Source organism: Callorhinus ursinus, unplaced genomic scaffold, assembly GCF_003265705.2.
Source record: "Callorhinus ursinus isolate GAN/ISIS: 27379988/994484 unplaced genomic scaffold, GSC_fseal_2.0 scaffold2, whole genome shotgun sequence".
Lineage (NCBI taxonomy): Eukaryota > Metazoa > Chordata > Mammalia > Carnivora > Otariidae > Callorhinus > Callorhinus ursinus.
This window is the reverse complement of record NW_027397064.1, coordinates 75,836,537-75,862,669: the sequence shown is the minus strand read 5'-3', so window position 1 is coordinate 75,862,669 and position 26,133 is coordinate 75,836,537. Positions and strand designations below refer to the sequence as shown.

The 26,133-nt window shown below is 44.0% G+C and overlaps 1 protein-coding gene across 2 annotated transcripts in view; it reads right to left on the bottom strand.

Moving 5' to 3' along the window:
* Positions 1 to 25,305, bottom strand: part of CACNB4 (calcium voltage-gated channel auxiliary subunit beta 4) — a 244,231-nt gene extending 218,926 nt beyond the window's left edge. The window contains exons 1-2 of one of the 2 annotated variants that reach the window (XM_073884080.1): positions 25,115 to 25,305; positions 24,472 to 24,555 (exon numbers count right to left, since the gene is read on the bottom strand). In XM_073884080.1, coding sequence (XP_073740181.1) covers positions 24,472 to 24,555; positions 25,115 to 25,174 — 144 coding nt within the window. In that variant the 5' untranslated portion in view covers positions 25,175 to 25,305. Of the gene's footprint in view, positions 1 to 24,471; positions 24,556 to 24,789; positions 24,890 to 25,114 lie in introns of those variants that run through there. The other variant, XM_073884084.1, reaches the window with a different exon arrangement.
* Positions 25,306 to 26,133: the final 828 nt, after the last annotated feature.

Below are 26,133 nucleotides of genomic sequence, written 5' to 3'. Positions count from 1 at the left end.
ACCTGGGGTGGACTGGGATGAGGTGCAGATGGAATACGAAGCACTGGACTGAGACACAGTTGTAGTACTTGAACGTTATGGGATCAATTACAACAGTCATAGAGCTGTTTAGCTTTTGTTAACTGCTTTGGAAGGCTTGAAGAGATAAAATTAAAATTACACATCCAGGTCTGTCAACCATTCACACAAGGCACACTGTAAAATGCTTCTGCGGCAGCGTTTAGGTTGACCTTCATCTGCTGCAGCCACGAGGCAGACAGTGCTGAAAATGAGGCTCAGGCACTAACTGTAAAGCTGGGGGCCTGCAAAGGAGACCGAATGCAATCTCAATGCACCTCCTGTCCAAGTCAGGGCCCTGACAGGAAAGCACGTGACTCTATTAGCTAGAATCTGGACCTCTGGGTGGATGAGCCTAAGAATCTTAACTCCCTGAATCCTCCAGGCCATTAACAACAGCTTAGTCCTTCTTGCTCGAGGAGAGCTGCCTCCCCTCTCCTAGAGACCCCGCAAAGTCCTCACATAAGGTAGGTGCCCAACAAGGTAATTCTTGTCCTTTTAGGGATCTGCTGCCACATCATCTCCTTGTCTCTGAACCAATAACTCAGAGTCAAATCTCAGCACAGCCCAAGCAGGGAAACATAGTTCCTGTTGTAGAAATAAACTGCTCATTCATCAAAGCAACATATATCAGCAGGAACCAGAGGAAGATAATTTGGAGTGGATCCTGAGGGTTTTAGACCAGGGAGTGCAAAATACTAGGCTGGATAAAGGATAACTGATTGACACGGGCACACTCTCCTACGACTCTAACTTCAAAGGCTTCGCGAGGACACCAGGACATCAATATCCTAACTGGAATAGCTCCCCTGAAGCTTGGACAAGACAGTGGCTTCCTGTGAATAAGGTAGAGAAGCCGAAGTGAGGAACGGATCAGGAGGATCAGGTAGGTGAGCCTACGAACATGAACTTATTTCTTGAGACTGAAGAACCCATCACCCATGTTTCCTGGGAAGGCACAGAAAAGAATTCTCCCTTCGCCAAGGCAGTAAGAAACGAACTAGTATCTTGGATGCCCACTGGTGCCTTTTAGGAACCACTTCACCCCCTCTAGGTGCCACCCCTTCCTCCCATTACGGCTGCAGCAATCAGCTCTGTACAGGCTCTTGACCGGCTTCCCACCAGTGTGATCTGACAGGGCCCAGCCTTGCCCTGTCCATGGGCCTTTGGCTCCCTGGCCCTGGGCTTCTCAGACAACAAGGTGCAAGAGACTTGGCACTCACACAAGTGCAACCTGGTAGTATGAGAGAGTCTTGATCCAGGGGCCCTGGATCAAGGAGGGGCAGAAGGCCGTGGAGAAACGCTTCCCCCTCTGTTTTCTAGGGTGGACAGTTCTGACGTGCATCTCACAAGGCTCCTTAAGGATACATGGTATCATCGATCACTAGTTGCTCCTCGCGCTGGTCAACGTATGAAAACATCCTGACAATGGCTTTCACTCTCTCCACTTCCACTCCCTGGAATCATTTCCCAAATAAACCACGGGCACCAAAGCTTTCAGAGGAACTTTGGATACAACAAAACCCAATGGCTTAAGGAGGGTGTGAGAGAAATAGTATTTTCGTATGGATCAAGACCTCCGCCTCCTAGGAAATTGGTCCCACAGCAGAAGTCACACTGATGACAAGAGCCTCATCGGCACATACCCACGCCGAATCAACCTCCCACTGAATCTCTATCACAAGCATATAAGCAACACCCTTCTTTTCTTTTTCAGTAGAATCAAATGCTACTAACACACATACCCTCCACACTGGGTCCTTTACACCTCAACCTGATCGGCTGACAGCAAAGAAAGTGAATATAGAAACACGACAACGCAAAACAGGGAGGAAAAGGTTTTAGTGGATACTTAAATGAAAGTCTCAGAAATTCTTGTAATAGGATTTTAGCTCCAATAATGTAATAAAAAGCGCCCACTACAGGGTCAGGCATTCTAGATATGCTTAATATATTTCTGCCGTTTTAGAGAAAAACGTATTCTTTATTTTAGATCTTCCTTTAGAGAGAATAACCATCTATGCCAATATTTGCAGCTAAATAAGCAAGAATATGTCATGACTTCTTAAAAAAATACTTATGAGTAGCCCCCAAAATAAGAAATCAACTTTTCTGTGCAAGGCCCAACCATGCTGTATCAGAAACAGGGCATTTTTTTTTAAAGATTGTATTTATTTATTTGAGAGAGAGAGAGAGAGTGAGCACAAGTAGGGTGAGGGGCAGAGAGAGAAGCACACTCTCTGCTGAGCAGGGAGCCTAATGTGGGGCTCAATCCTGACTCCGGGATCATGACCTGAGCTGAAGGCAGCCGCTTAACCGACTGAGCCACCCAGGCGCCCCGAGAAATAGGGCACTTCTTAAGAAAAAGCCAGACTTTCAGCAAGCTGAATATACCCCTCTTTTAAAAATATCTTTTCATGATTTGCTAATATACTAGGCTTAGAGAATCATTTATGCACTAGCTGGGTTTGGGGCTGCAATGCTTTATGTGGGTCAGTCAAAGATACCAGAACCCAATCGAGGGGTGCCTGGGTGGCTCAGTCGTTAAGCATCTGCCTTCAGCTCAGGTCATGATCCCAGGGTCCTGGGATCGAGCCCCGCATCGGGCTCCCTGCTCCGCGGGAAGCCTGCTTCTCCCTCTCCCACTCCCCCTGCTTGTGTTCCCTCTCTCACTGTGTCTCTCTCTGTCAAATAAATAAACAAAATCTAAAAAAAAAAAAAAGATACCAGAAAACCCAATCAAGCCCACATGGGCTATGCCCCAGAAATCATTCATGCTTTTTCTATATTTAGCACACACAGCACACATATGCTTAACATAAAAATGATTGTCCACAGAAACTGCACAGCAACAAAAGAGCCTTGGTTTTGAATTCCGCATAGATGTTAAAATAATTTAATGCATTATTACTATGTTGTTGACTCCCAAGTGGAGGACAATATGTAATCTCATTTGGTTAGCAAAAAGGAAGTTGGGAGTGGAGGCTAATTTAAACAGGTTGTCCAATAGTTAATCATTTCGGCAAACCAAGTGCCATATTCTAATCTGCATGAGTATTAAAATTATATTCATACCTGCTTAATCATAGTTGCCAAATATCATAAATGATTCTGGATCAAGAAACAAGTAATCAAAAGCTGCATATTTAATAACTTGTTCACACTGAAATTTCTTATGCTATTAATATCTAAGTTCCCTTCTGTGACTTTAGGCTATTTTAAAAGGGGGTAAAAATACAGAAACCTTGTTACCATGGAGACTGTAAGCCGGTCAGCCCATCTGCTGAAGAGGATATAAAATTTTATAAGTAGAATTTTAAAAGCCTTACTATGAGAAAGACTTCCTCAAACACAGCAGGGGGGGGCAGGGAGCTACAGAGAGTCTGGCAAAGGGCCATTTGCAAAAATTTGGGCTATCATTATTTTGATACTAACCATGAATTTGCAGTAATTCTTATTAAGGGGAAACTATTAATAACCATACATCAGAATACTAGAGATGTAAAACATATTTTGGCATGTTCTATGCTAATATTTATACCATTTTTTAGGAGAAAAGATTTTAAGAATGTATGCTAAAAACTAGTCCAGGGAAGCCTATGATTTGGTTTATTTGATTTTTAAAAATGCTCCAGATATTTACCACAGGTTTTTATAAAACAAGTATCATGCACTTTAAACAATTATGGTGTGAAGGTACGTCATCTTTAGGATCTTATAATATTTAGCCTTTCTCTTCTGTTTTTTAGATATGCGTGCCTAATCCAGAAATTTATTCACTCAACAACTTGTAAACCTAGTAGGCACGAAGCCCTGCCTGAGATGAAGGCACAAGAAACATCATAAAGCAGTTCGTGTCCTTAAGAAACTGAAGGAGGTGGCTTATCTTCATTCATTCACCCATTTATTCATTCAGTAAAGGTTCGTTGAGTACCCACTATGTGCCAAGCACATTTCGAGGCACTGGGAATCACGCCGTGATCAAGAGCGACAAAAATGCAGCTTGTGCGCGGGTATAATTTACAATTAGAGGACAGTAACTGAGAGGGGAGGTTTAGTGATAAGAATAAGATGCTGTAAGATGACAGAAATGGCTCCTTCTGCCGGGAGCAATTAGATAAAGATTCCAAAGAGGAGACGCTGGAGCTGGGGCTTCAGAGAGGAACAGGGGCTGGAACAACATTCAAGACCAAGAGAGCACAGTGTGGTGGCAGAAATCTGGAGAATGTCTGTCACCGAGCTGGATTTTCTGTCACACTCCAAGACAACATGAGAAATCCAGCATGGCTAGAAGGGCTTAATGAATATTAAATTTTAGGGAAATTTCTGTACGCAAGTTGATTTGAAAGTATAATTATTTTCATAAATGTCTGTGATAGGTGAATTCGTTTTCCTAAACAGCAAAATTCCTGGTTAAAGAACATTCTTGTCTTAAGATAAGTATCACAAGTCAAATATAAAAATAGCAATAGAAAACTTTTAATGCTGTAAGCCTTTTTCACAGGTAATATCTCTCAGTCAAGGCTTCCAAAAGCTTTGCAATGAGCTACAGCAGTTATTACTTCCGTTTGATAGAGGTGGTAACTAAAACTTAAAGAAAGTAAGTGACATACTCTAGATCTAGTAAAGGGCTAAGCTAGACCTTGAACTTCAGCGTTCACCATAAATATTGTGCTCTTTCTACTGGACTAGAATTTTGTGCCAATTTAAGGGTTTTTACAAAATAACAGGGAAAAGCTCTCGCAGAGCAATGTATCACAAACATTACTGGTCTTTGGAAGAAATCTATACATATCTACTTTGTGCACTTGGCAGAAAAAGAGTAAGGCCAGGAGTACTGAGAATAGTCAGCCATCAATAAATGCAAATGTCACAACGTCAGCATAATGATTTCCTTAACAAAGGGACCTTCCTCCTTGTTACTGAAGGTCCAAAAATTTCACCCGCCCCACCCTTCACCCCCCACTCCTGCACCAAATCCAACACATTAGGAAGTGTCCTCTCCATTGAAGTGGCTGCTTTAGCTCAACGCTGTTTCCCCTGTGTAGTAAGCTGGCAATCATGGTTTTACTATGTTTCTATGAGAATTTAGCCACCGCCCCCAGATTCTAGTGCCACCACCAAGTCTGGCATTAAATTAGCAGAAAAATGGAATTATTATGAGTTTTGAACAAGCTGATACAGAAATGTAAACAAATGAATTGCTAAATATATAACTTAAAAAGCAAACAGGTTAAAGAATGTTAAAGAGATTAGAATGGAGTGCAGGATAATAAAAACTCCGAAAATAATTAAAGATACATTTTGAAAACAAAATAGAAGAGGTAATTGTGAGCATATTTGTCAATCTGTGGTCATTGTTTAAAATACAGTCCCTTACTAGCTGTATTCTTCAAGAGGGGCCTCCCAAAACTTGGGACATCCCCTTCAACAAGAAACATAGTCTTCTAGCATTAAGATCTCTCATTTGACAAGCAACTCAAAGGACTAATCTACTGGGGACATGTCTCTGACTCCAGGGTGAAGAGCAGGGATCTCGGACCAAAGACAAGATTATATGGAGGCAGGTGAGATGGGATTCTATGCTGGATCCAGGAAGTCAACCCCAAAGCTAGTGTACAGAGAGAGTCAAGAGCTGAGCCAGGTGAGGAAGCCCAAGGAAGATCGTGTGGACTGAATTAGAATAAAGCAGGCAGGCAGGGGGAAAATGGCAAGAGAAGAGAAAACAAAGCTGTGTGGTCAATCACGCCAGGAGCTGGGGACCATGAATCCCAGCAGCAGGATGAACAACAGAGGTGAGGAACCCAGAGTAAGTGCCAGAAACTAGCATGTTCCCAAAGCCTTCTGAGCTCCCAACACTTACCACCGTCAGCTCCACCACAAGTACCACCACCCACCCATCCTATCATCACCATTACCAACACGGCTACCACCAGCCATGCCCACGTCACCAACACTGCCATCTTACCACCAATACCACCACCTCTACCATCGCCACAATCACCATCACCACCACCAGCCCTGTGATCAACATAACCATCATCCCTCTAAGATGTTCTCTTCAGAAGCACAAAGGAACAGGCAGAGGCTTTGAAATTTCAGCCTTCCCCACCAGTCTCTGAAAGTAGAAGGCAGCAGTACTGATACAAATTATGGTCCCTACCCTCCTTCAAAAGCAGCTACAGTAGGTTGTGGTCTTAAATAAAATAATTTGTACCCAAGATATACCTATACTACACCATTTCTCAAAATTCTCATAACCCTCTGTGAGGCAGATATTGTTATCCCCATTTTATGGGTGAGGAAAATGAGCCTCAGGGTCGGTATTACTTGCCCAAGGTCATACACCTAGAAGGCGATGGAGCCTGGACTCACATTCCAGTCGGCCTGATTCCACAGCTGATTCTATTTACAGCTCTGCTGTGCTGCTTCTCTGAAGAAAATTAAGATAAAGTCAAGTCCTTGAGGGGGTTCACTGGTAGTGGGAGAGACCTGTAAACATATCATTTCAAAACAATGTGAGAAGTGCTCCAGATGTACTAGGGGAGGAAGAAACTAATTCTGGGGATGCCTGGGTGGCTCAGTCGGTTGGGCGTCTGGGTCATGATCCCAGGATCGTGGGATCGAGTGCCGCATCGGGCTCCTTGCTCAGGGGGAGTCTGCTTCTCCCTCTGCCTGCCGTTCCCCCTGCTTGTGCGCTCTCTCTCTGACAAATAAATAAAGTCTTAAGAAAAAAAAAAAAAAGAAAGAAACTAATTCTGCCCGGGGCTATAGGAGAAGACTGTACAGAGGATGTGACATTTACACAGTCATGAAGAAGTAGGAGTTGACCAGAAAAAGCAGTGGAGGGGAGAGCAACCCACAAGGAGTGCCAGCAGATGTGGAGGACAGCCGCAGTGTTTACTTCCTCCGTCCCGCTGGCCCTGCGGATTTTCCCATGTTTGACCTCTGGCCTGACTGAGAGCCTCCCCTCAGGTCTGGTCACACTGCCAGCTTGTCTCTTTGCAGGCACTGAGCCACACTCCCTTTGGCCATACACACAGACACCTGTCTCGGCCTTTCCTAACTCTGGCTCGAGTTCCAGAGTCCAGCACATCCTAAGGAACTCTGGGATGAAAAGATCTGGTCTGCAGGACTCAGGCATCCAGTCTCTGGCCCCAGACCAAAGCATCAGCCACAAGGTGATGAACTGCTGAGGCCAAGTGCTAGTCAGTTGGTGCTGACCAAGAGGCTTCTTAGACGCCCTCCGTCCAGGGAGAAACTGTTCTGAAGCAAATCCCGGATGGAGCATCCAAATGAAACAACTAAGAGAGTAAAGCTATTGCTCACCTGCATGTCACCAAATTGTACCTAACATCCCTGACATCAAGTCTTGCAATCCAGTGCTTAGGTCTACTGGGAAAGTAGATTAGAAAGGGAATTGTCCGGAGCTCAAGGTGCCATGGTAGGGGCCAAGGTGCCATGGGACCACACCTGCTTTTTTTTCCAAGCCAAAAACACTGCTGCTATGTCTTTGAGCTTGACACTACGGGTCCACAAACAGTCGTCTTCATGTTTTTGAGTAACCTTTCAACCACTTTCTGAGAAGACCCTCAGTCCATGGATCACCTCTAAATCTTCTTTTCAGAAACATGTTCTTCTTAGATACCTCAACCCTTAAAAGAAAACATCAAGTCTATCCTTAGCACAATGTCTCACTTAACTGACAACAAAGACTAGGCCTTACCTGGGTTCCTATCCAGGTGCTGAATCTCAAAATCACTATCATTCTGTTCATTTACCAATCAGAATTTATTAAACACTTATAATGTGTCAGATGCTTATTCTGTTCACCTGGAATGTACAAGGATGTACAGGTTTGATGCTTACGTTCCTGTAAGGATTGATGGGAATGAATAAATAAAAAGAAGACTATGCAACTAAGGTGATTTCTGATAATAAAGGAACATGATAGCGAGTAAACACAAGAGGGGGCCTGCCTTTAATGGGCAGCCAGAGGAGGTCTGAGAAGGTAACGTTTGGGCTGAGATGGGAGAAGGAATGAGAAGGAATCAGCCATGTACAGAGCTGGGGAACGAGCATTCCAGCACAAGAGGACAGAGATGCAAAGGCCCAGAGACAGGATTAACCTTGGCTTATTCAGGGGCACCTGGGTGGCTCAGTCAGTTAAGCATCTGCCCCAGGACCCCCACGTGAGGCTCCCAGCTCAGCACCAACGTGCTTCTCCCTCTCCCTCTGGCTGCCGCTCTGCCTGCTTGTGCTCATGTGCACACGCTCTCTCTCTCTCTCTGTCAAATAAAACATTAAAAAAAAAAACAACCTTGGCTTATTCAAAGAATACAAAGAAGGCCTTGGACTGGAGGAAGGGGCTGCAGGGGGAGTACAGAGTAGTAAGCAGGGGTGTGGCAGATGAAATAAGAGTCTGGCAGGAGTTCTATCACTACAGAGCCTTGTACACAATAAGGAATTTAGATTAGACTTTCACACAACTGCAATCCATTTGGAGGGTTTAAAAGAGGGGAATGCCATGATCCGATTTCCTTCTTAAAAAGACAACGCTGGAAGTTGTGTAAAGAATGGATGTGGTGGTGAAGGGAAGCAGGGAGATTTTCAGGAGACCAAAAGAGAGATGATGCAGCTCACATTAGAAACTAGGCTGGTGGTGAGAGAGATGGAGAGAAGTGGATGGATTTGAGATGGCTTTCGGAGACAGAACTGATTGCAAGGATTATTCAGACCCATCAACCCAGGATCATCCCAAAATTCGTCCATGAAGAACAATATTTCAGGAGGATGGCCTACAGCATATGCAGATCATCAGTTCATCTATAGCACTGATGTTCATGGGTCCTTCGAGGGGCCTCTAGAACTGCTGCAGAGAGCATGAGGAGGAAACTGGGAGGGTGATCCAGATATAATCCCTCCCCATCAAAGCATCTCCAAGTATGCTGATTACATCACCAAGGATAACATCTGCAATTTCACTTGAAGAAATTTTTATGTTAAAGCCAAACTTTGCAAACCACTACTGTGACAACACAGAGTCTGTCTAACTGGCCCCAGTAACCATTCTCTCTTTCCTACCAGAAATAGAGCCATCACAATTTTTAGCCTTCACGTGGCTACTCAGCTAGAGACCACATTTCTCAGTCTCCTTTGAAGGCAGATGTAGCCTCACGACAAAGTTCAGGCCAATGGGTTTGGAGCACAAGAAATATGTTTAACTTCTAGGTCATTCCTTTAAAAATGAAACTGCTTATTCTCTTCTTTCCCCTTTGAGCTGCCTAGGAAACTGATGCCTGGAGCAGTCACGCTGGACCCAAAGATGGAATCTAGATGTTGAGAATGGCAGAGCCTGCCCACTAGCCTGGGTCCTTGGAACACTGATCTCTCAGAATAGAGCTATTTACCACTCTGAACTGCCCACCTACCTCTGGACTGCTGAGTGACAAAGAAATATACATTATATCTTCTTATTTCAGTGGTACATCAGCTTAGCATATGCCCAGGCAGAGCCTCAACAGCCAATGTATGATCCACCATGTCTCTCATTCCCTCTTTTGCAGCAAATTGAAATATGCCAGGGAATGGCTTCTCTATTGGAGTAAAGAACAACAGCAAGGAAGGCCCCAGCCATCCCAGGAGATACATGGGGTGTGAATGCACAACAAGTCTGTGTTGCTGTAGTCGTTGTTTTAGGGAAGTTTTTATCACCGCAGCATCACCTGACCTATCCTGACTAATACATCCTGGTTGAAAACAGCCCATGGATTTTTACATATTTACCTGGTGATCCTAATATGCAGCCAACGCTGAGAATCACAGACACTTGTGGACCTTGTATCAATGGCTCCCACATAATTGCTTTTATTGAACTGTACTTCAGCATGATGAGGAACATTATCTCTACACTGAAGGACAATTATAAGAAACAACTCTAGAATTATGATAAAGTGTCACTTCACGGTTTAACCTACTGTCATACCCAGCGTTGACTCTATGAAAACAAGGGACAACTTTCTCTCTAGTCTCAGTGTGGGAAGTATTTGTGCTTTTTCTAAAGAACAACTTTATTTTTATTCTTGGACATTGTAAATCCTGTAACTGATCTTGCTTTCTTCTTTAGGTAGTTCCTATAAAGTTCAGAGTCAAACTTGAGGCTCCCAACTAGCAAGTAACTAGAGTTTTGTTGGCACACATTTTGTGTACTCAGCACACATTCTTACGCTTATTTTCTCCTTAGTTCATTTTATTGGCTTGTGATATCATACGAGCTAATGTAAGTCATTTCTAGAACAAGGCAGGATATAAATATATCTTTAAATAATAAATAAGTAGCATGTGCCACTGACTGGAAGAGAGAAGAGAAAGAAAATAGTTAAGTGCACCAGCTTACCCAAGCAACTTGAACACATGAGATCTGTTATAAAAATATCCACCAAAGTCTACTTATTAAATAGTTAATATTGGTTAAAAACAGAAATTCCTGCCTTATTTATCAGAAAATGGGAACCCAAGCTGAACCACGTATGCTAAACATTATGCCTCTAAGAAACTAGGGATAAGCAGGAAAGTCAATATTGAAAGCTCCTAATGCAGTGTTTTCAAATGATATAAATCAATCTTGCGGTTCGACTCACCTTCAGCAAAGTTTCAATATGGCAACTTTTGTTATTCTTTATTATAGATTTAAAGCCCCATTAGCTACTTGCTCTTCCTGGTCGCTGTAATAATCATAGCACCAGGAGCTACACCACTCCACAGCCGATCTCCTCTTAATAGCCTCCAGGATGCACATCTGCAAACCATCTTACCACAGTACACAAATATTTCATTCCTGACAACCCACTCTATTCTCCACACACCCTTTCTTGTCACATGCATATGCTTGAAACCGTTATAAATTCCAGCTCTATCCCAAATTATCTTTCCTCTCGTAAGCTTCTCCAGATCATCTCTTTTGTTACCTTCTAAAAAGGATATCGTCCTCTAATACTTTCAATAATATTTGATATTGAATGATCCTACGTTTTATGAGTTCATCTCAGCAGCTAAGTGACACAGGACAACTGCAAAAACTACAGAATACAGTGGTTTCTAGCACGATGTACTAGCTGACCACACACATCTGCAGACACAGACATAAAGTCCTATCATACTAGAGCTTGAAGGAACCTCATAGGTCACTAGTCCTCCCCACTTAAACCCCCATTTTGCAGACAGAAAAACGGAGGTCCTGGGAAATATTAATTCAGTAGTCATTCCTGTATTAATACTTGTGTCCCAGAAATTCATTGTTGAGTCAGTTATCTGAAACTTGGTATATATTTTCTCATTAAGAAACAACGTTACAGGGGCGCCTGGGTGGTTCAGTCCTGGGGCAGACGGAGAATAATGCCTTTTCCCCAGCGGGACCCTATAGAGAGATGCAGGCCAAAAGTACAGAAGCAGGCTTTACAAGGGACTCTTGGACATGCAGGGCACAGGAAGCTCTATCCAAGTGCCCAAGGGACCAAGTGTGACCCAGAGTGGAGGACGTCTGGAACAAGCTTGTCCAGAGAGGCTGAGGAGCATGGTGCTGTGTGTCACCTTCTAGGTTTTGCCTGACAAGCAGCATCCTAGCTGGAGGAAAGCAGTGTCTACTCCTAGAGGCAGAGCTACTACAGCAGGAGAAGCCTTCCTCAAAGGCTGTGGCAGCAGACATCAATGAGGGACGGAGCTGTGAGCACCCGCTGGACTCCCAGAAAAAATGGACAAGATATTAGGAGGCAGGTGTTGAGGTCCTATGTCTACCTACACATAGGAAAGGTGAACAAGCAAAATGCGGATGATTAATGTTGATTCCTTACAACTTCTCCTGCTCCTCCGTCCTCTTGTCCCACATGGTACCTGTCCACAGAGACCCACAGGCTGATGGGGCCTGGGGACATCCAGCTTACACAAAGGAGAATCTAACAGGTGAACAGACAAAACAGAAGGCCAGCAAGGGGTGCCTGGGTGGCCCAGCCGGTTAAGCGTCTGGCTCTTGGTTTCGGCTCAGGTCATAATCTCATGGGTCGTGAGATGGAGCCCTACATCAGGCTCCACGCTCAGCAGGCTGTATGCTTAAGATCTTCTCTCTCTCCACACCTCTGCCCCTTTCCCCGCTCGCACTCTCTCTCCCTCTCTCTCAAACAAATAAGTAAAATCTAAATAAATAAATAAATAAATAAGAATGCCGGAGAAGGCGATCTGGAGCCATATTGCAGAGCTTTGTAGGCAAAGGTTCTACAGGGGTTTGACAGAAAGATTGTCATCATGTGGAAATGGTGAGACCTTCCTCAAGAAGAAGGAATGGGGTGACTGAGTGGGTGGTAGGGAGAAAGCACGGTTTGAGTCTAAGTCTGGGTATGTGTGCTAGTAGCAAGGGCAGAAGTGATAAGTTTAGATGGGGAAGTGGGGGAAACGGTGAGAAAGGACAGACTCAGGGAGCCTGAGGTCTTTGTTGGGGAGCACATCTGCTTTGTTGTGGTGCACCTTTAAAGGATGGGAAGATGAGCCTATTTGTAAACAGTTAAGTCAAGCTACAATACTGTATGAATGACTACAGCCCCTGAAGACTCCTGGGAACAAGCATATTTTTCAAATAGGCTGCTCGTTAACCCAAATCATTTGAAACTGCTTGGACCTCAGACAGTGGAGGAAGAAGTGCCAAAAGCCTTCGGGCGTGTTAAAACAGGTATTCTGGGGCAAAAGAGTCCTAACAGATAAAGTTCCAGAAGAAACCTTAAAATGGATCAAGTTTGATCCCACCATTCACCCACCCGCCCACCCTGCACAGGCTCCCTGTCCCGTCCCCCGCCGGCTCCCCAAGCCCACCTGAGGGCCCAGGGAAGTTTCCAGGCCACTCCTGCCTCTGGATGGCTGCTTCCTGGTTCTTCTCAACTGCAGGAGCCACAGTTCCATGAAACACCAAGGGCTGTTTTCTGCTGCTGCCCGTGCTTTAAACAAGGGCCACAGTCATGGTGGGAGGCCTATCCAGGTGGATGATTTTAGCATATTTATAAGTTGGATATATTTAGGTTTTGCCTGCTTATGCTTTTTAAATAACCTGCGTGTCCACTAAAAAAAGTAACACTAGTGAATGTGCTTAATGCCACTGAATTATACACTTAAGATTGGCTAAAAGGGTAAATTTCCTGTTATGTATATTTTACCACAAAAAAAAAAATAAACATAACTTTTTTAAAAACCCAATGTTCTTTTTTTTTTACAATTAACACTTTTTACTCTTCTTATGTATAAATAGTAAACAAAATACTTGGAAATACAAAATTTGCATTTTATTGGGTTAGTTTAAACCCTGAAGATCTCTACTAATGTAGAAACAGCAATAGTAATAATAACACCCATGGTACAATTACTCTTATAATGTGTATTTGACATCATTTTTATTGATATTACTTGGTTTAATTTCATTTTATAGGATCAAAAGAAATATTTATGTTAGAGTAAATGAATATGACAACCAATACAAGATGAAAAACTGAGCCTTTCCTACCAGAAGTTCTCCCTACAGCACAGAGACCAAAAGAATAAAAAATATCCCCCAAACTAAAGCACCCCTCAAGCTTTCTGAAATTAGCAGAGAATATTTGCAGCTGACCTATTTCTCTCCCACACAACTGTGTTGATAATTGACTTTTGTCCCCCAGGGAAGTGCTCAAATATAATTGAGCAGCACCTGCCACATAGAGAGTACAGTTTTATATACCCAATAATTCCCATAAATATTGTACTTAACTTGGGACTCGAGCACTCTGCTTTCTCCTTAATTGTATCTCCCAAGGAAAAAAAATTATAATTACCAAAGCTGAGTTATTATAAACATCTAGATAAAATTTAGAAGTATTTTGGATTATAAGTATCCAAGACATTTTTTCCTTTTTTTTCTTTAAATTTTTTTATTGTTATGTTAATCACCATACATTCCATCATTGGTTTTTGATGTAGTGTTCCATGATTCATTGTTTGCGTATAACACCCAGTGCTCCACGCAGAACATGCCCTCTTTAATACCTATCACAAGGCTAACCCATCCCCCTCCAAGATATTTCTATCATGAAAAATTATTGAAAATGATGGCAATAACTACTCTTATTGCTCACTTTTTTAATCCCAGTGATCTTATCCTATTATATAAATCCCCTTCTATAGATGAGAGTCACTCAGTTTTGTTCAATCCTGATGACAAGGAGACGAAGATAAGGGATTTGATTTCCACGCGGGTCAAACAGTTTTACTCCCCACAAAATTCAGCTTTATGACCTGAGACTGCAGCTCTACAAAGAATATAAATATGATCTACCCTATTCAATGCCATGACTTGAAAAGCTCTCTGGAACACAGAGTTAAGGAAAGGCAAGTCCCTATACACACATGGGCCAACATCTGCACATTTGGACCGAGGGCTACAACTTGAAACCCTCAGGCTGGTGTAGAGAATATGTTAATGAAAAAAAAACTGAAGCCAGTCACAAAAGATCACATTTTATTGTATGATTCCAGTTATATGAAATGTCCAGAATAGGCAAATCTACAGACATACAGACTAGATTAGCTTAGGGGTGGGGAGGAGTGTGGAGAACGATAATGAGTACAAGGTTTCTTTGGGGGGTGATGAAAATGTTCTAAAATGAGATTATGATGATAACAGAGTACAGCCTCACCTCTCCGTCACACACACACACACACACACGCACGCACACACACACGCACGCACACACACACGCACACGCACACACGCACACACACGCACACGCACACGCACACTAAGAGGCCAAATAAGAAAGTCATGTCTTTGGACATTCTAACCCTAACAGTGACCGTTTTACCCACCTGCTTGAATGGGAAACATAATCAGCTGAGTTCTTGACACCCAGCACTGGGCCATTCGAGAGGAGAATAGAAGGGTATGATAAATTCATCTACAGAATAAGCTACTATGCATTTCCATGACTGCTAGTCTTTCCAACACTAAAAAAGAAATTGCAAAAAAGTTTTCCTAAGGAGTTTAAAATTGGTATTATAATATAATATAGTGAACACTATCAAAAAGTCACCATTTCTAGTGATTTTGATGACCCAGAAAAATGCAGATTCTTTTTAGGTTTATGTTTACAAAATACTTCTCTCAAAACAAAGACTACTGCCACAGCTATTAAATTAAACGGCAGCCCTGGAGAAAGATGCCTCCACCAACAAAGAATATAAAATGAGAAATAAGATAGGCCCGGTTTGCCATCCAAATGATTACAGTGAAATGATCAGAGAGATTCGGGAGATGTCACAGAAGCTTTCAAGACATAAAGCACAAATGCTGAATGACATCCCTTCAGAGTCAAGGAATCACCTCTGCTCTGTGCATGTGTGTAATAAGAAAGGACATGCTCAAGAAAATAGGAAAGTTTGCAGATGGGCGCATTTACTCCGGTGAAAATGAGAACTATCTTCAAGGAGTTTCAAAGCCAGCTCTATATTCCAGCCAGGTGTTCATGAAACATCAGCCTTCTCTGGTTCTGAAAGCAGGTTGCCATATAACACAGCTTATCATTATTGTTACCTGAAAGCCCTAAAACTCTTCCCTTAAAATTGAATAATTTAGTCTTTGCATTAATTTCGGCTTCTAGCTCTAGTCCTACCCCCACTGCCTGCCCCAGTTTACATGGTTAAAGCCACGTACAATTGCTGATGTGTTGCTCCGTAGTCAAGTTCGTAGCAACTCTTCTAGAACGAAGGGTGTTGTATTCTACCTCAGCGTTCTTCTGGGTCACAAAGTACAAGGACAGACAACTGCGTGAAGCAGGGCAGTACCAGCTGTTAGGATCAGAATGTGTTTCTATAGGGGTTCTTTGTGGGTAACAGCCTAGCTCTTCTCGAGACTCAGCAATTTGCTGTCTTCTAACCTGGAGAACCACTATAAAGACAGTGTGTGGTTGGGGAGGGTGAAGGAAATGCTCCGCACGGCCCCGCAGAGGAAATAATGGTGCAACACCCTGGGTTCAAAGGTCCAGGGCCTGTCTCAGGCACACCCTGCAGAAGGACAAACTCAAGAGGATCCATGTTGCTGAGGCCTGTAACCCATTCTCAAGGCACACACTCCTGCTGGGAAGGAAGCTCCAGCAAAGAGCGAGCAACAGAGAGGATGGCACTGTTCTAGGAAACATTCCGCTCCAAAGTGTTGCCTAAAACAAAGCATGCAGAGGCCGGACAGCAGAATGGGGCCTGCATACCCCTCTGCGCACATGCCTGCAGATATTTCCCAGAGCCTTCAGTGAGTCTGAGTGAACTGCAAGCCTGCTCTCCCTGGTTAGGGCTGATGCTTTCTTGGAGTCTGAGCTGCAGAAATGAGACCAAGAAATGGCCAAACTAGGAAGAAGATCAAGAGTTTGGCTAATGCTACAACATCAGCCAGAAAAGATGGGTCAGAACTAGATTGGCTGGGCTCAGCTACCCCAACTGAGCTAGTAGACTCACCAGAAGCAGAGGGACTGGTTTCTACATTGAGCTACACCACATGGTTTGACTCAACCACATTCTCTTTAGTCCCACCCCTACTTTTTCCCTTGATGAATGAACAAGCAGTCTCTGCTCCTTAACACCCGAGGACGACACTGTCTGGGGAGGCAGCAGAGTCATTAAAGAGAGAGGGCCACAAAAAACCAAGGTCTTTTTCAGCTTAAGTGTCCACACAGCATCCTATAACTTTCTAGAAAGATTAAAATTTCAATCAAAATTCATCTAAGTTTCAATTAAAAAAAAATCTCACCATCCTAAACTGAAGGATAAATAGTTCTTTATTCTATAAAAATGAGACTTTAGGGAACTCTGTGTGCCAAGAACAGGGATTTGGAGAAAAGCACAAGTGACTGGTTCACAGGTTAGCTGCCCAGGAACTGGATTTCTCAATAAGGAGCATGGTAAATTCAGTTCCATGTATTCAAGCCCAAGAGCGAGAACAGAGCAGTTGGCCACGAGAGGCAGAGTTCTTTCTTGGTCTCAATTTGGGAAGATGCATTCCAGATAAAATTCACACAGGAAATAGGTGTGAAATTTCCCTCAGGTTCACTGTAACTGTATTATCCCACTTAGCCAGGAAGTTTACTTACAGAGCAAGTAAACTTCCAATTTCGTTAATGAACACGAATCATTATTGTCTTCCATGCAGTTACAATATAATAATGGTTGTGCTGGTCCTGTCCCATTTCCCTCAGATTCATTCTTCCCTTTCTCTGTGCTCCTTTCTATCTCAAGAGGGCCAAGGGTCTGCAGGCTGCTTCCCAGGCTCCCAGTCAGCCGGTTTCCAGCTGGGCTTAGCCAAGGGGAGGTGCATCAGGAGACTGAGGGCTGGCTGGGAGGGGGCGGGGGTGGGGGCAGAGTATTCCTTCCCATTCTCTGCCCTCAAGTGGCTTCTTTAGTAGAAGCTATATATCCTCTGTGTGTGTGCCTCTCTCTCTCTTTTTTTAATTGAGGTATAATTGACAAAGAACATTATATTCGTTTTGGGTGTACAACGTAATGATTCAATATTTCTGTATATTGCAAAATATCACAAGTCTAATTAACATCCATCACCATATGTAGTTACACATTTTTTTCTTTTGATGAGAACTTTCAAGATCTAGTCTCTAAGCAACTTTCAAATATGCAATATATTATTAACTATAGTCACCATGCTATAGATTACACTCCCCATTACTTACTTATTTTATAATTGAAAGCTTGTACCTTTGACCCCTTTACCCATTTCACCTATTCCCCCACCCCTGCCTCTGGCAACCATTAATCTGTTCTCTGTCTCTATAAGCTCAGCTTTTGTTTTTCGGTTTGGGGAGGCTTTTTAGATTCCACATACAGGTGAGATCATATGGTATTTGTCTTATTATTTATGTCACTTAGCATAATGCTTTTAAAGGTCCATCTATGTTATCACAAATAGCAAGATTTCATTCTTTTTATGGCTGAGTTACACACACACACATATATTTCTATATACACACACTCCATAACTTCTTTATGCACTCATCCATCGATGAACACTTAGGTTCTTTCCATGCCCTGGCTATTGTAAATATTGGCTGCAATGAACATGGGGTGCATATATCTTTTCAAGTTTGTGTTTTCATTTTCTTCAAATAAATACCCAGAAGTGGGATTGCTAAATCATACGGTAATTCTCTTTTTAATTTTTTGAGGAATTTCTATGCTGTTTTCCACAGTGGCTGCACCAATTTACACTCCCACCAACAGTGCACCAGGGTGCCCTTTTCTCTACATCCTCGCCAACACTTGTTATTTTTTGTGTTTTTATTGTAGCCATCCTAACAAGTGTGAGGTGATGTCCTCTGTGTTTCTAGCTCCCACAAAACAATACACCAGGGGCTCCCGCATCTACCAGGTGACTCTGGCCCTTGGGCTCCAGGAACAGTTTCCTTGTCCTCCTGGCCCAGAGGTCACAGTGACTTCCTGCTGTCACTAACCCAAAAGGTTAGCGTCCAACCTCTCCCATCACCTGTTTAACCATGCCTCTACATTCAAGTCCCTCAATTGTAAAATCGCAAGTAGTTCTGTTTCCTGTTAGACTCTGGCTAATACAATGACTACTAAACAAACAAACTTACATGAACCCATGCAAACAAAAATTCCATCTCCTGGTAAAATTAGGGAAAAAAAACTACAGTCTCAAGATTCTCCGGTTGTTGCTTTGTTCTTCACAGTAACCATATAAGTTAAGAACATTTCCAGGACCAGGGGCACCTGGTTGGCTCTGTCAGTTACGGGATAAACTCTTGATTTCAGCTGGGGCTGTGATCTCAGGGTCAAGACACTGAGCCCTGCATCAGGCTCTGCAGTGAGCATGGAGCCTACTTGGGATCCTCTCTCTCCTTCTCCATCTGCCCCTCCCTACTATGCACTCTCTCTCCCTCTTAAAAAAAAAAAAAAAAAGAATATTTCTAGGATCTAAGAGGAATAAGCTCCATATGTCCTTTCATGTGTCCACATTTCTGTTTGTATGTCTGTCCTGATTTTTCAGGGATGAAATGTGTTGTGATGGAAAAAAATGGAGAATCTGAGTAAGGTCCCCTGTCTCAGTTCTATTACTACTTGATGTGATGGTGCAGCCTTTATGTCCTTGGGTCTTCTCATTCATCTGAAAATGAGGAACTGAAGTATTTTCCCTCTGCAATGTCTTCCTGTTCTAAAATTTTGTGATTCTAAGTTTACGGATGAATTTTGCATATATACACGCCTCTAGGCATTTGATTATTCTTAAAGCTATGCACAAAGCATACACCTTCTGTTGATGAATCTGCATTTTATTGGAGAAATGTATCTCCAAATTATAACCCAAAGAATTTTTTGCCAGTTTGTTTTATTATAGTATCAACTTAGTAACTAAATATGTTTTCAATCTCTAAATACAGTGTGGGTTTACTGAATTATGATCACGATGATTTGATTAGCATACTTAAAAAAAGCCCAAGGTTCTGTGATCTTAAGTAGATGGCTCCAAAGATGGCTGCAATAATAATATGCTCTTTTGTAAGGTGACCTTGCTAAACCCCATCAAAAGAGAGTCTATTTCTTCTCCCTTTGAAACTGAGTTAGCCCTTCGTTTTGATTTAGAGACTATAACAGAAGCAATGTCATGTAGCTTTTAACAGCAGGTTTTACAAAATCTGCAGCTTTACTTCTTGGGATGCCCCTTCTTGGAACCCAGCCACCATGTTGTAAGGAAGTTCAAGCAACCATGCTGGGAGCCCAGGTGGAGGAAGACTAAGCCTCCTGCCAAAAGCTCTAGTCGAGTTCTCAGCCAGCAGCCAGCAGCAACTGCCAACCACATGTGTAAGGCTATTTTAGATCTTTCAGCCATGCCAGTGCCCAGATAACACCACACACTGGTCAGCACACTGAAACTAAAAAAAAAAAAAACAAAAAACATTGTTTTTGCTTTAAGCTGCTAAATTTGGGGAAGTTTTGTTAGGAGGCAATTTCTCCCCATTAAACACAGAGTTTGATATTAGAGCAGAACCCCATGCCTAAAATATATCAAGCTAGTCCTCCATCCATCCGCTCCTTCATTCATTCAAATAAATATTTATTAAACATCTACTATGCTAAATTCTGAAGATACAAAGGAGACCAAATGCAGACCTGTCCCTGTTTATTATCTGGATGAGGGGACAGATATTAACAGAGAAATCTAATTATTGAGAACTGGCAAAATGCACTCTGGAATGAGGTAGGTGGTTAAGGAACTGATGTCATCAGAGAGATGAGAAAAGTAAGTGAAGACTAGAGGTGCCTGGCAGGCTTAGTTGGTGGAGCATGCAACTCTTGATCTCGGAGTTGTGAGTTCAAGCCTCACCTGGAGCATAGAGATTACTTAAAAATAAAAAAAATCTTAAAAAAAAAGTAAAGATGAAACTTAGGTCTCAAGGAAGATTACAAGTTAAGTAGGCAGAAGAGAGAACAAGAGCCCTCTACACAGAAGGTTCAGCATATCCAAAGAGCCTATGGCAGAAGGAAAGATGGTGTGTTCAAGATCTACATCCAAAGCTAAAAGATCATGGTTAAAGATGAGGCTGGAAACTAGTAGAGGTCAGGCTTTGTAAGACTTGCAGTCCTCATAAGGGCAGCCTTAACAAGGAGAGGTCAACAGACCAATCATACTCTGATCAAATTTTCTCTTTGAACCGTAGTTGGGAGAAAAATGGGACTAACCTGGAGGACTCCATCACACAAACTCTATGTGCAATGACACCCAGAGTATTTCAATATTTAGTGCACACAGGCATTTTGCCCACACCCTCATTCCTTGCTACACTTCACTATATTATGTGTATACACCTATGTCTCCTTAAGTAGATTACAAAATCCTTTGGGTTCAGGAGCTCTGTCTCATTCATCTTTTCATTCCTCTTTCATAGTATCTAGCACGGTGCTGGGCACACAGCAAATGTTTAATAAGTGTTTCCTAAAGTTTTAAAACATGAATAAGTAGGGGCCCCAGGGTGGCTCAGTCGGTTAAGCATATGCCTTCGGCTCAGGTCAGGATCCTAGGGTCCTCTGGGATCGAGCCCCGAGTCTGCTTCTCCCTCTGCCCCTGCTTGTGCGCGCACACACACACACACACACACACTCTCTCTCTCTCTTGCTCACTCTCTCTCTCAAATAAATAAAATCTTTTTTAAAAAATTAAATAAATAAATAAATAAAACATTAATAAACCTACTCACAAATGTCTGTCAGAAGTGATCTCCTAGGAAAAAATTCGACAGGCTCATTTGCAAAGCCATTCCAATAACAGCAACATTCTTAAGAAAGTCTTCCTGTAAAACATCATTCCTTTTCTGTTGTAGCAATTCTTGAGTTTCATCCTCAGTGAAGACGGAGAACAGTCCATCACATTTCCAAAGAATGCCTCTGTGTACACTTTGAAGATCATCACTGGGTCACCCAGCTCTCTCTTCTTACAGTGGCAAAATACTTCATCTTCTCACCTTTCCTCAAAGAAACCATTTAGTTGTTCCCTGGATTCATTCCAAAATCTCCATCCCTCCTAGATTATGGAGGCCAGCAGTCGAGGAGCCCACAAAACAAGGTCAAAGATGCCTGAAGGACTTTGTGAGCAGTCCACAGAGTAGAGGCAGGCTCTCTTTCTCAGTTTGCTTGTTTTCAGGCCAACTCACATGTGCACACACACAAACACTAAAACTTTTTACCAGTTTAAAGAATGAACAGTTTTACTAGGTGAGTTTGCCAACTGTCCTCTGTTCTTCACCACCAGCCCTGTCTGACACATCTGATTTGACATATCATTTTTTTGTGGGGGGAACACTTTCCCTCCCTAATTTTGTAAATAATATGACACCAGAAATGAGCAGCACTATTTTGCTGGCATTCCCACTATCTTCATCATGTGTGAACGCACCACACAGACTATGAAATATCACCAAGAAATTCCATCCCTCTAATGTATCAAGAATTCAAAAACAATAAATCACTGGTCATTCTACAAATAATGAGGCTCTAATAACATAAGCAGCTGTTGTGCTTCTTAAAAAATATTTTCTTGGCACTCAGGTGAAAACTTTTCAATTTTACTTCAAAAAATACTGTTAAATTCCATTTGCAGTAACTTTTCATCTCTTGTCAAAGAAACAAAAATCCCTCAGTTATTTTTATTGTAGCCATTATAGAAGTCTATATTATGCCATTTAAACAAGATCATGTGTAAGATACTTACTGAGCTGTAAGTGCTCACAAAAATTATCTATTATTTTTGCACAGAAAAAATAGGAAGATTGCGTATATAATGCAATTACACCTAACTCCTAAATTTAAATTAGACCATTTTATTAAATCAACAAATCCCAATTTCAGAAAAACTAATGAAATATATTTGTTCTAAAAATGTGCATTGTTTGGGGTGCCTGGGTGGCTCAGTCAGTTAAGCCGGTTACGCGTCTACCTTTGGATTGTCTGCCTTTGGATCGAGTCATGATCCCAGGGTCCTAGAATCAAGCCCCACATCCGAGCCCCACATCCGGCTCCCTGCTCAGGGAGGAGGCTGCATCTCCCTCTGCCTGCAGCTCCCTCTGCTTGTGCTCTCTATCAAATAAATAAAATCTTAAAAAATAAAAATCTGCGTCATGTAAATTACTCCCAAAATTATTAGCATGCAATATTTTACATGTTTAAGACAATACATAGCAACACACTTAACAAAAACTTATAAATGGATTAATCTCAATCATTTATTGGAGTAAATTGAGGAAAGAATAAGAATATTAGAAAAATATAGATTGTTTCGTTTGTGGCTGGAAGAGTAAAGCATTAGTGAAGTGATAGTGTAGATGAGCTCAAAAGTTTTAGTCAAACAGTTCACGGAATACACTGCTGTATAATTAGTATTTCTAAGAATCTGCAACAAAAAAACACTACCAAAAATAGGCACCTACAAAATAAACATCAACAAGATCTCAGTCACATAAGTCAAAAATTTTTTAAAGGTGAAGAATGTCTTTGCTTTATCAAATACACAAATGACCCAAGCAAGCATTGCAAAGGGGATAGAATGAACTTTTAGAATGAATTCAGGATCTAAAATATATTTATATTAATAATGCAAATGCGTGGTGTTCACTGAATTAAACAGTAGTAGTAATAATTTGTTTGCAGAAAATGAATATCTGCATAATAAATATTATCTAAATATGTTTTATGAACCCTTTAGAAGAAGTCTGAGTCCAATTTTGAATCTAAAACCTATTTGTCGTGGATAATCTGTTTAAATTGATGATAATCACTAAGGAAACACACCGCAGCTGCCATCATTGGTTAAAAACACATTACACAATGCTCTGAGTGACCTAGAGGGAAAAGAACTTCCCAAGGTCACTCCAGCAACCCACAGCAGAGCCTGGGATAAAAGCGTCTTGGGGCGACGACCAAAGTATTCCCAAGTCACCCGGAAAGCACACACCTCCACAGTTTTTCTGTTCCAAAGAAAGATAAAGGTGATTCACTTTTGCATGATCTCGCTAGCACCCAGCAGCTATGTAGAGATGGTTTCATTTACAGCACATGGGCAGTACAAAAATTAAGGACCAATTTCCTATGTCAAGGTGAAAGAGATCTAAGCATTCAGTGTAACCGGCGATCTTTAGCACACAGAACACTCACTAGAACCACGCAGAAGGAAACAACCACGAAGAAAACAAACACTAAGTGTAGTACCACCCAGACCCCGGGACTGAGTGCCGGCCTTGGCTTATTTTGATTTAACAGATCTGGGCAGTCCTTCCCTAGTTAAGCGAACCAAAGAATAGGTCCCAAGTGACACCAAACTTTCTGTTCGAAGTGTCTTTCATTTGACCAGAGCTCGCAGATCTCTCCCAAGACCTAGACGGAGAAGAGTGTTCGAAATAGGGCAAAACAGCAGAGACCACGAACTCTCAGCCAGATCAAACCATGTGCCGGGCCCCAGGGGCTCTGGTTACTCAAAGTCAAGCACACGACTTGAAGACGTTTCTCCACACACAGAAAGTGCAACTAGAAATACTTTTCAGTCTTCAATTCAATATCCCTGCCCTAAACCAGGTCTCCACCAACTTGCGTCCGCACGCACGAACTTCTAGGGCGGCGCGGAGCCGCCTGGCCGCGAAGACAGCGCGCAAGGGCTGCGGAAGAAGGACGCAGAGGGAGCGCCGGGCCCCAGCCGTAGAGAGGCGCGCAGAGACGCGACCCGCCGCTCCGGCTCGTGGGGGCAGCGCTCGGCTCTCCGACCCCCGCGCCCCGCACCGGGCCTTCTCCCCAGCTTGCCCATCACCGCCGCCCGCCCCCCGCCGCCTCCCCGAGTCCGCCTCCTACCTGTCTGAGGATGAAGCTGGTTGAAGTGGTGCTGCCATCGGATCTTTTCAACCTGCTCCTCCGGGTCGTGGTGCCTCGGGCCACCTGGACTCGACACACGGGGCCAGAGAGAAGCCGGTGAGGACCGAAGCGTGGAGCCGGGCGACCACCCCGGGCTAGAGTCAGCCTCCGGACCAGCTCCCGGGGGTCTCCCAGAGCCCGCACCCCAGTCTCCTCCGCGGTCCCCACATACAGCATCCGCCCCCACCCACTCACCCACCCACCACAAGCCTCGACGGTTGAAAAGATGCCCGGGAAAAGCAGCCCGCGAGCACCCACCACATCCATTAACAAAGACTCTTGGGGCGCGGGGTCCGAGTCCCCGGCATCGGTTGGGGAAGGCTGCGGGCTCCAGAGCGGGAGCGCTGAGACCGACGAGGTGGTGAGGAGGAGGAGGAGGAGGAGGGGGAGGAGGAGGAGGGGGAGGAGGAGGGGGAGGAGGAGACGGAGGAGGAGCTGGAGGAGAGAGGGACGCGGAGGAAGGGTGGGAGCGCCGGGCGGCGGACTCCCAGGACTGGGGGCCCCGCGTGGCGGGCAGGAAGGCGGGGCGCGCTCAGGCAGCCGGGGCTGGGGGGAGGGGGGCAGGAGGAGGAGGGGGTGGTACCTGAGAGGTGGGGGAGTGCGGCGCGTCTGCCGGCCCGTTTTTGGCGTAAGAGGCGGACATGGTTCACGGCCGCATGGCTGGTCGGTGCGCGGTGCGCGGTGGGCGGAGGGCGGGCAGGCCCCCGGAGGCTCCCGAGCGGGAGGAGCGGAGGGCGGCAGGACTTCTCCAGCGGGCTGCGGGACTCGCGCTGGCTCCCGGCTGCCTGCCCGCACTTTGGAGCGCGGCACCTTAAAGGGACCTAGGCGCTACCCCCGCGCCCGCAGCGGGGTCACGGGCAGCGGCCCCCGCAGACGGAGGTCCCGCGGAGGGGGCTTATGGGGATCTCGCCTACCCGAGCCGGTGGGGAGAAGCGCTCCCCCCACCTAGCGAGCGCCTTACATCAGAGCTTTCCAGAGGATGAAGGGAGGGGGGAAATCTGGGATGGGGGTGGGAGGATTAAAATAGTCTGCACAGTTTCAAATGAGACAAAGGTGGCACGGTTCATGAATCAGGACTTGGGGAGGGACGCCGGTGCAGTGTGGCAGGGAGTGGGAAGAGCCGACCGGGCGCGCGCGCGTGTGTGTGTGTGTGTGTGTGTGCGTGCTCGAGCGCGTGTGTGTTTGGTGCACTGGAATTTTAAAAGGGCAAGAACAGAACCTTCCTTCCGCGACTTCACTCATCTCATCAGCCTACTGTGGTAAGGCGTGAGGTTTTGTGGATTGTTTTGTCAACTATAGCTTCACAACCCCGAGCCATACACATGCAGGCGGCCGCGGGAGACCCTGCCAGCCTGAGTCTGATTCAGCCTCGCAGGAGATTAGCGTGTCCTAAGGAGTTTTGAAGGTCATGTTCGACCTGCTAAAAAGCAAGACTTGGCCACGTGCCTCCCATTTCTACGCGGATAGCTGATTTCAAGCGAGGAAACTCATCCTTGAAACCATACAGAATCCGTGCCATTGTTGCAACCCTTGGTTTCCTCCTGCACATACAAGAGATTAATTTGAAATCAAATTAAAGGGCGCGTGGGTGGCCCAGTCGTT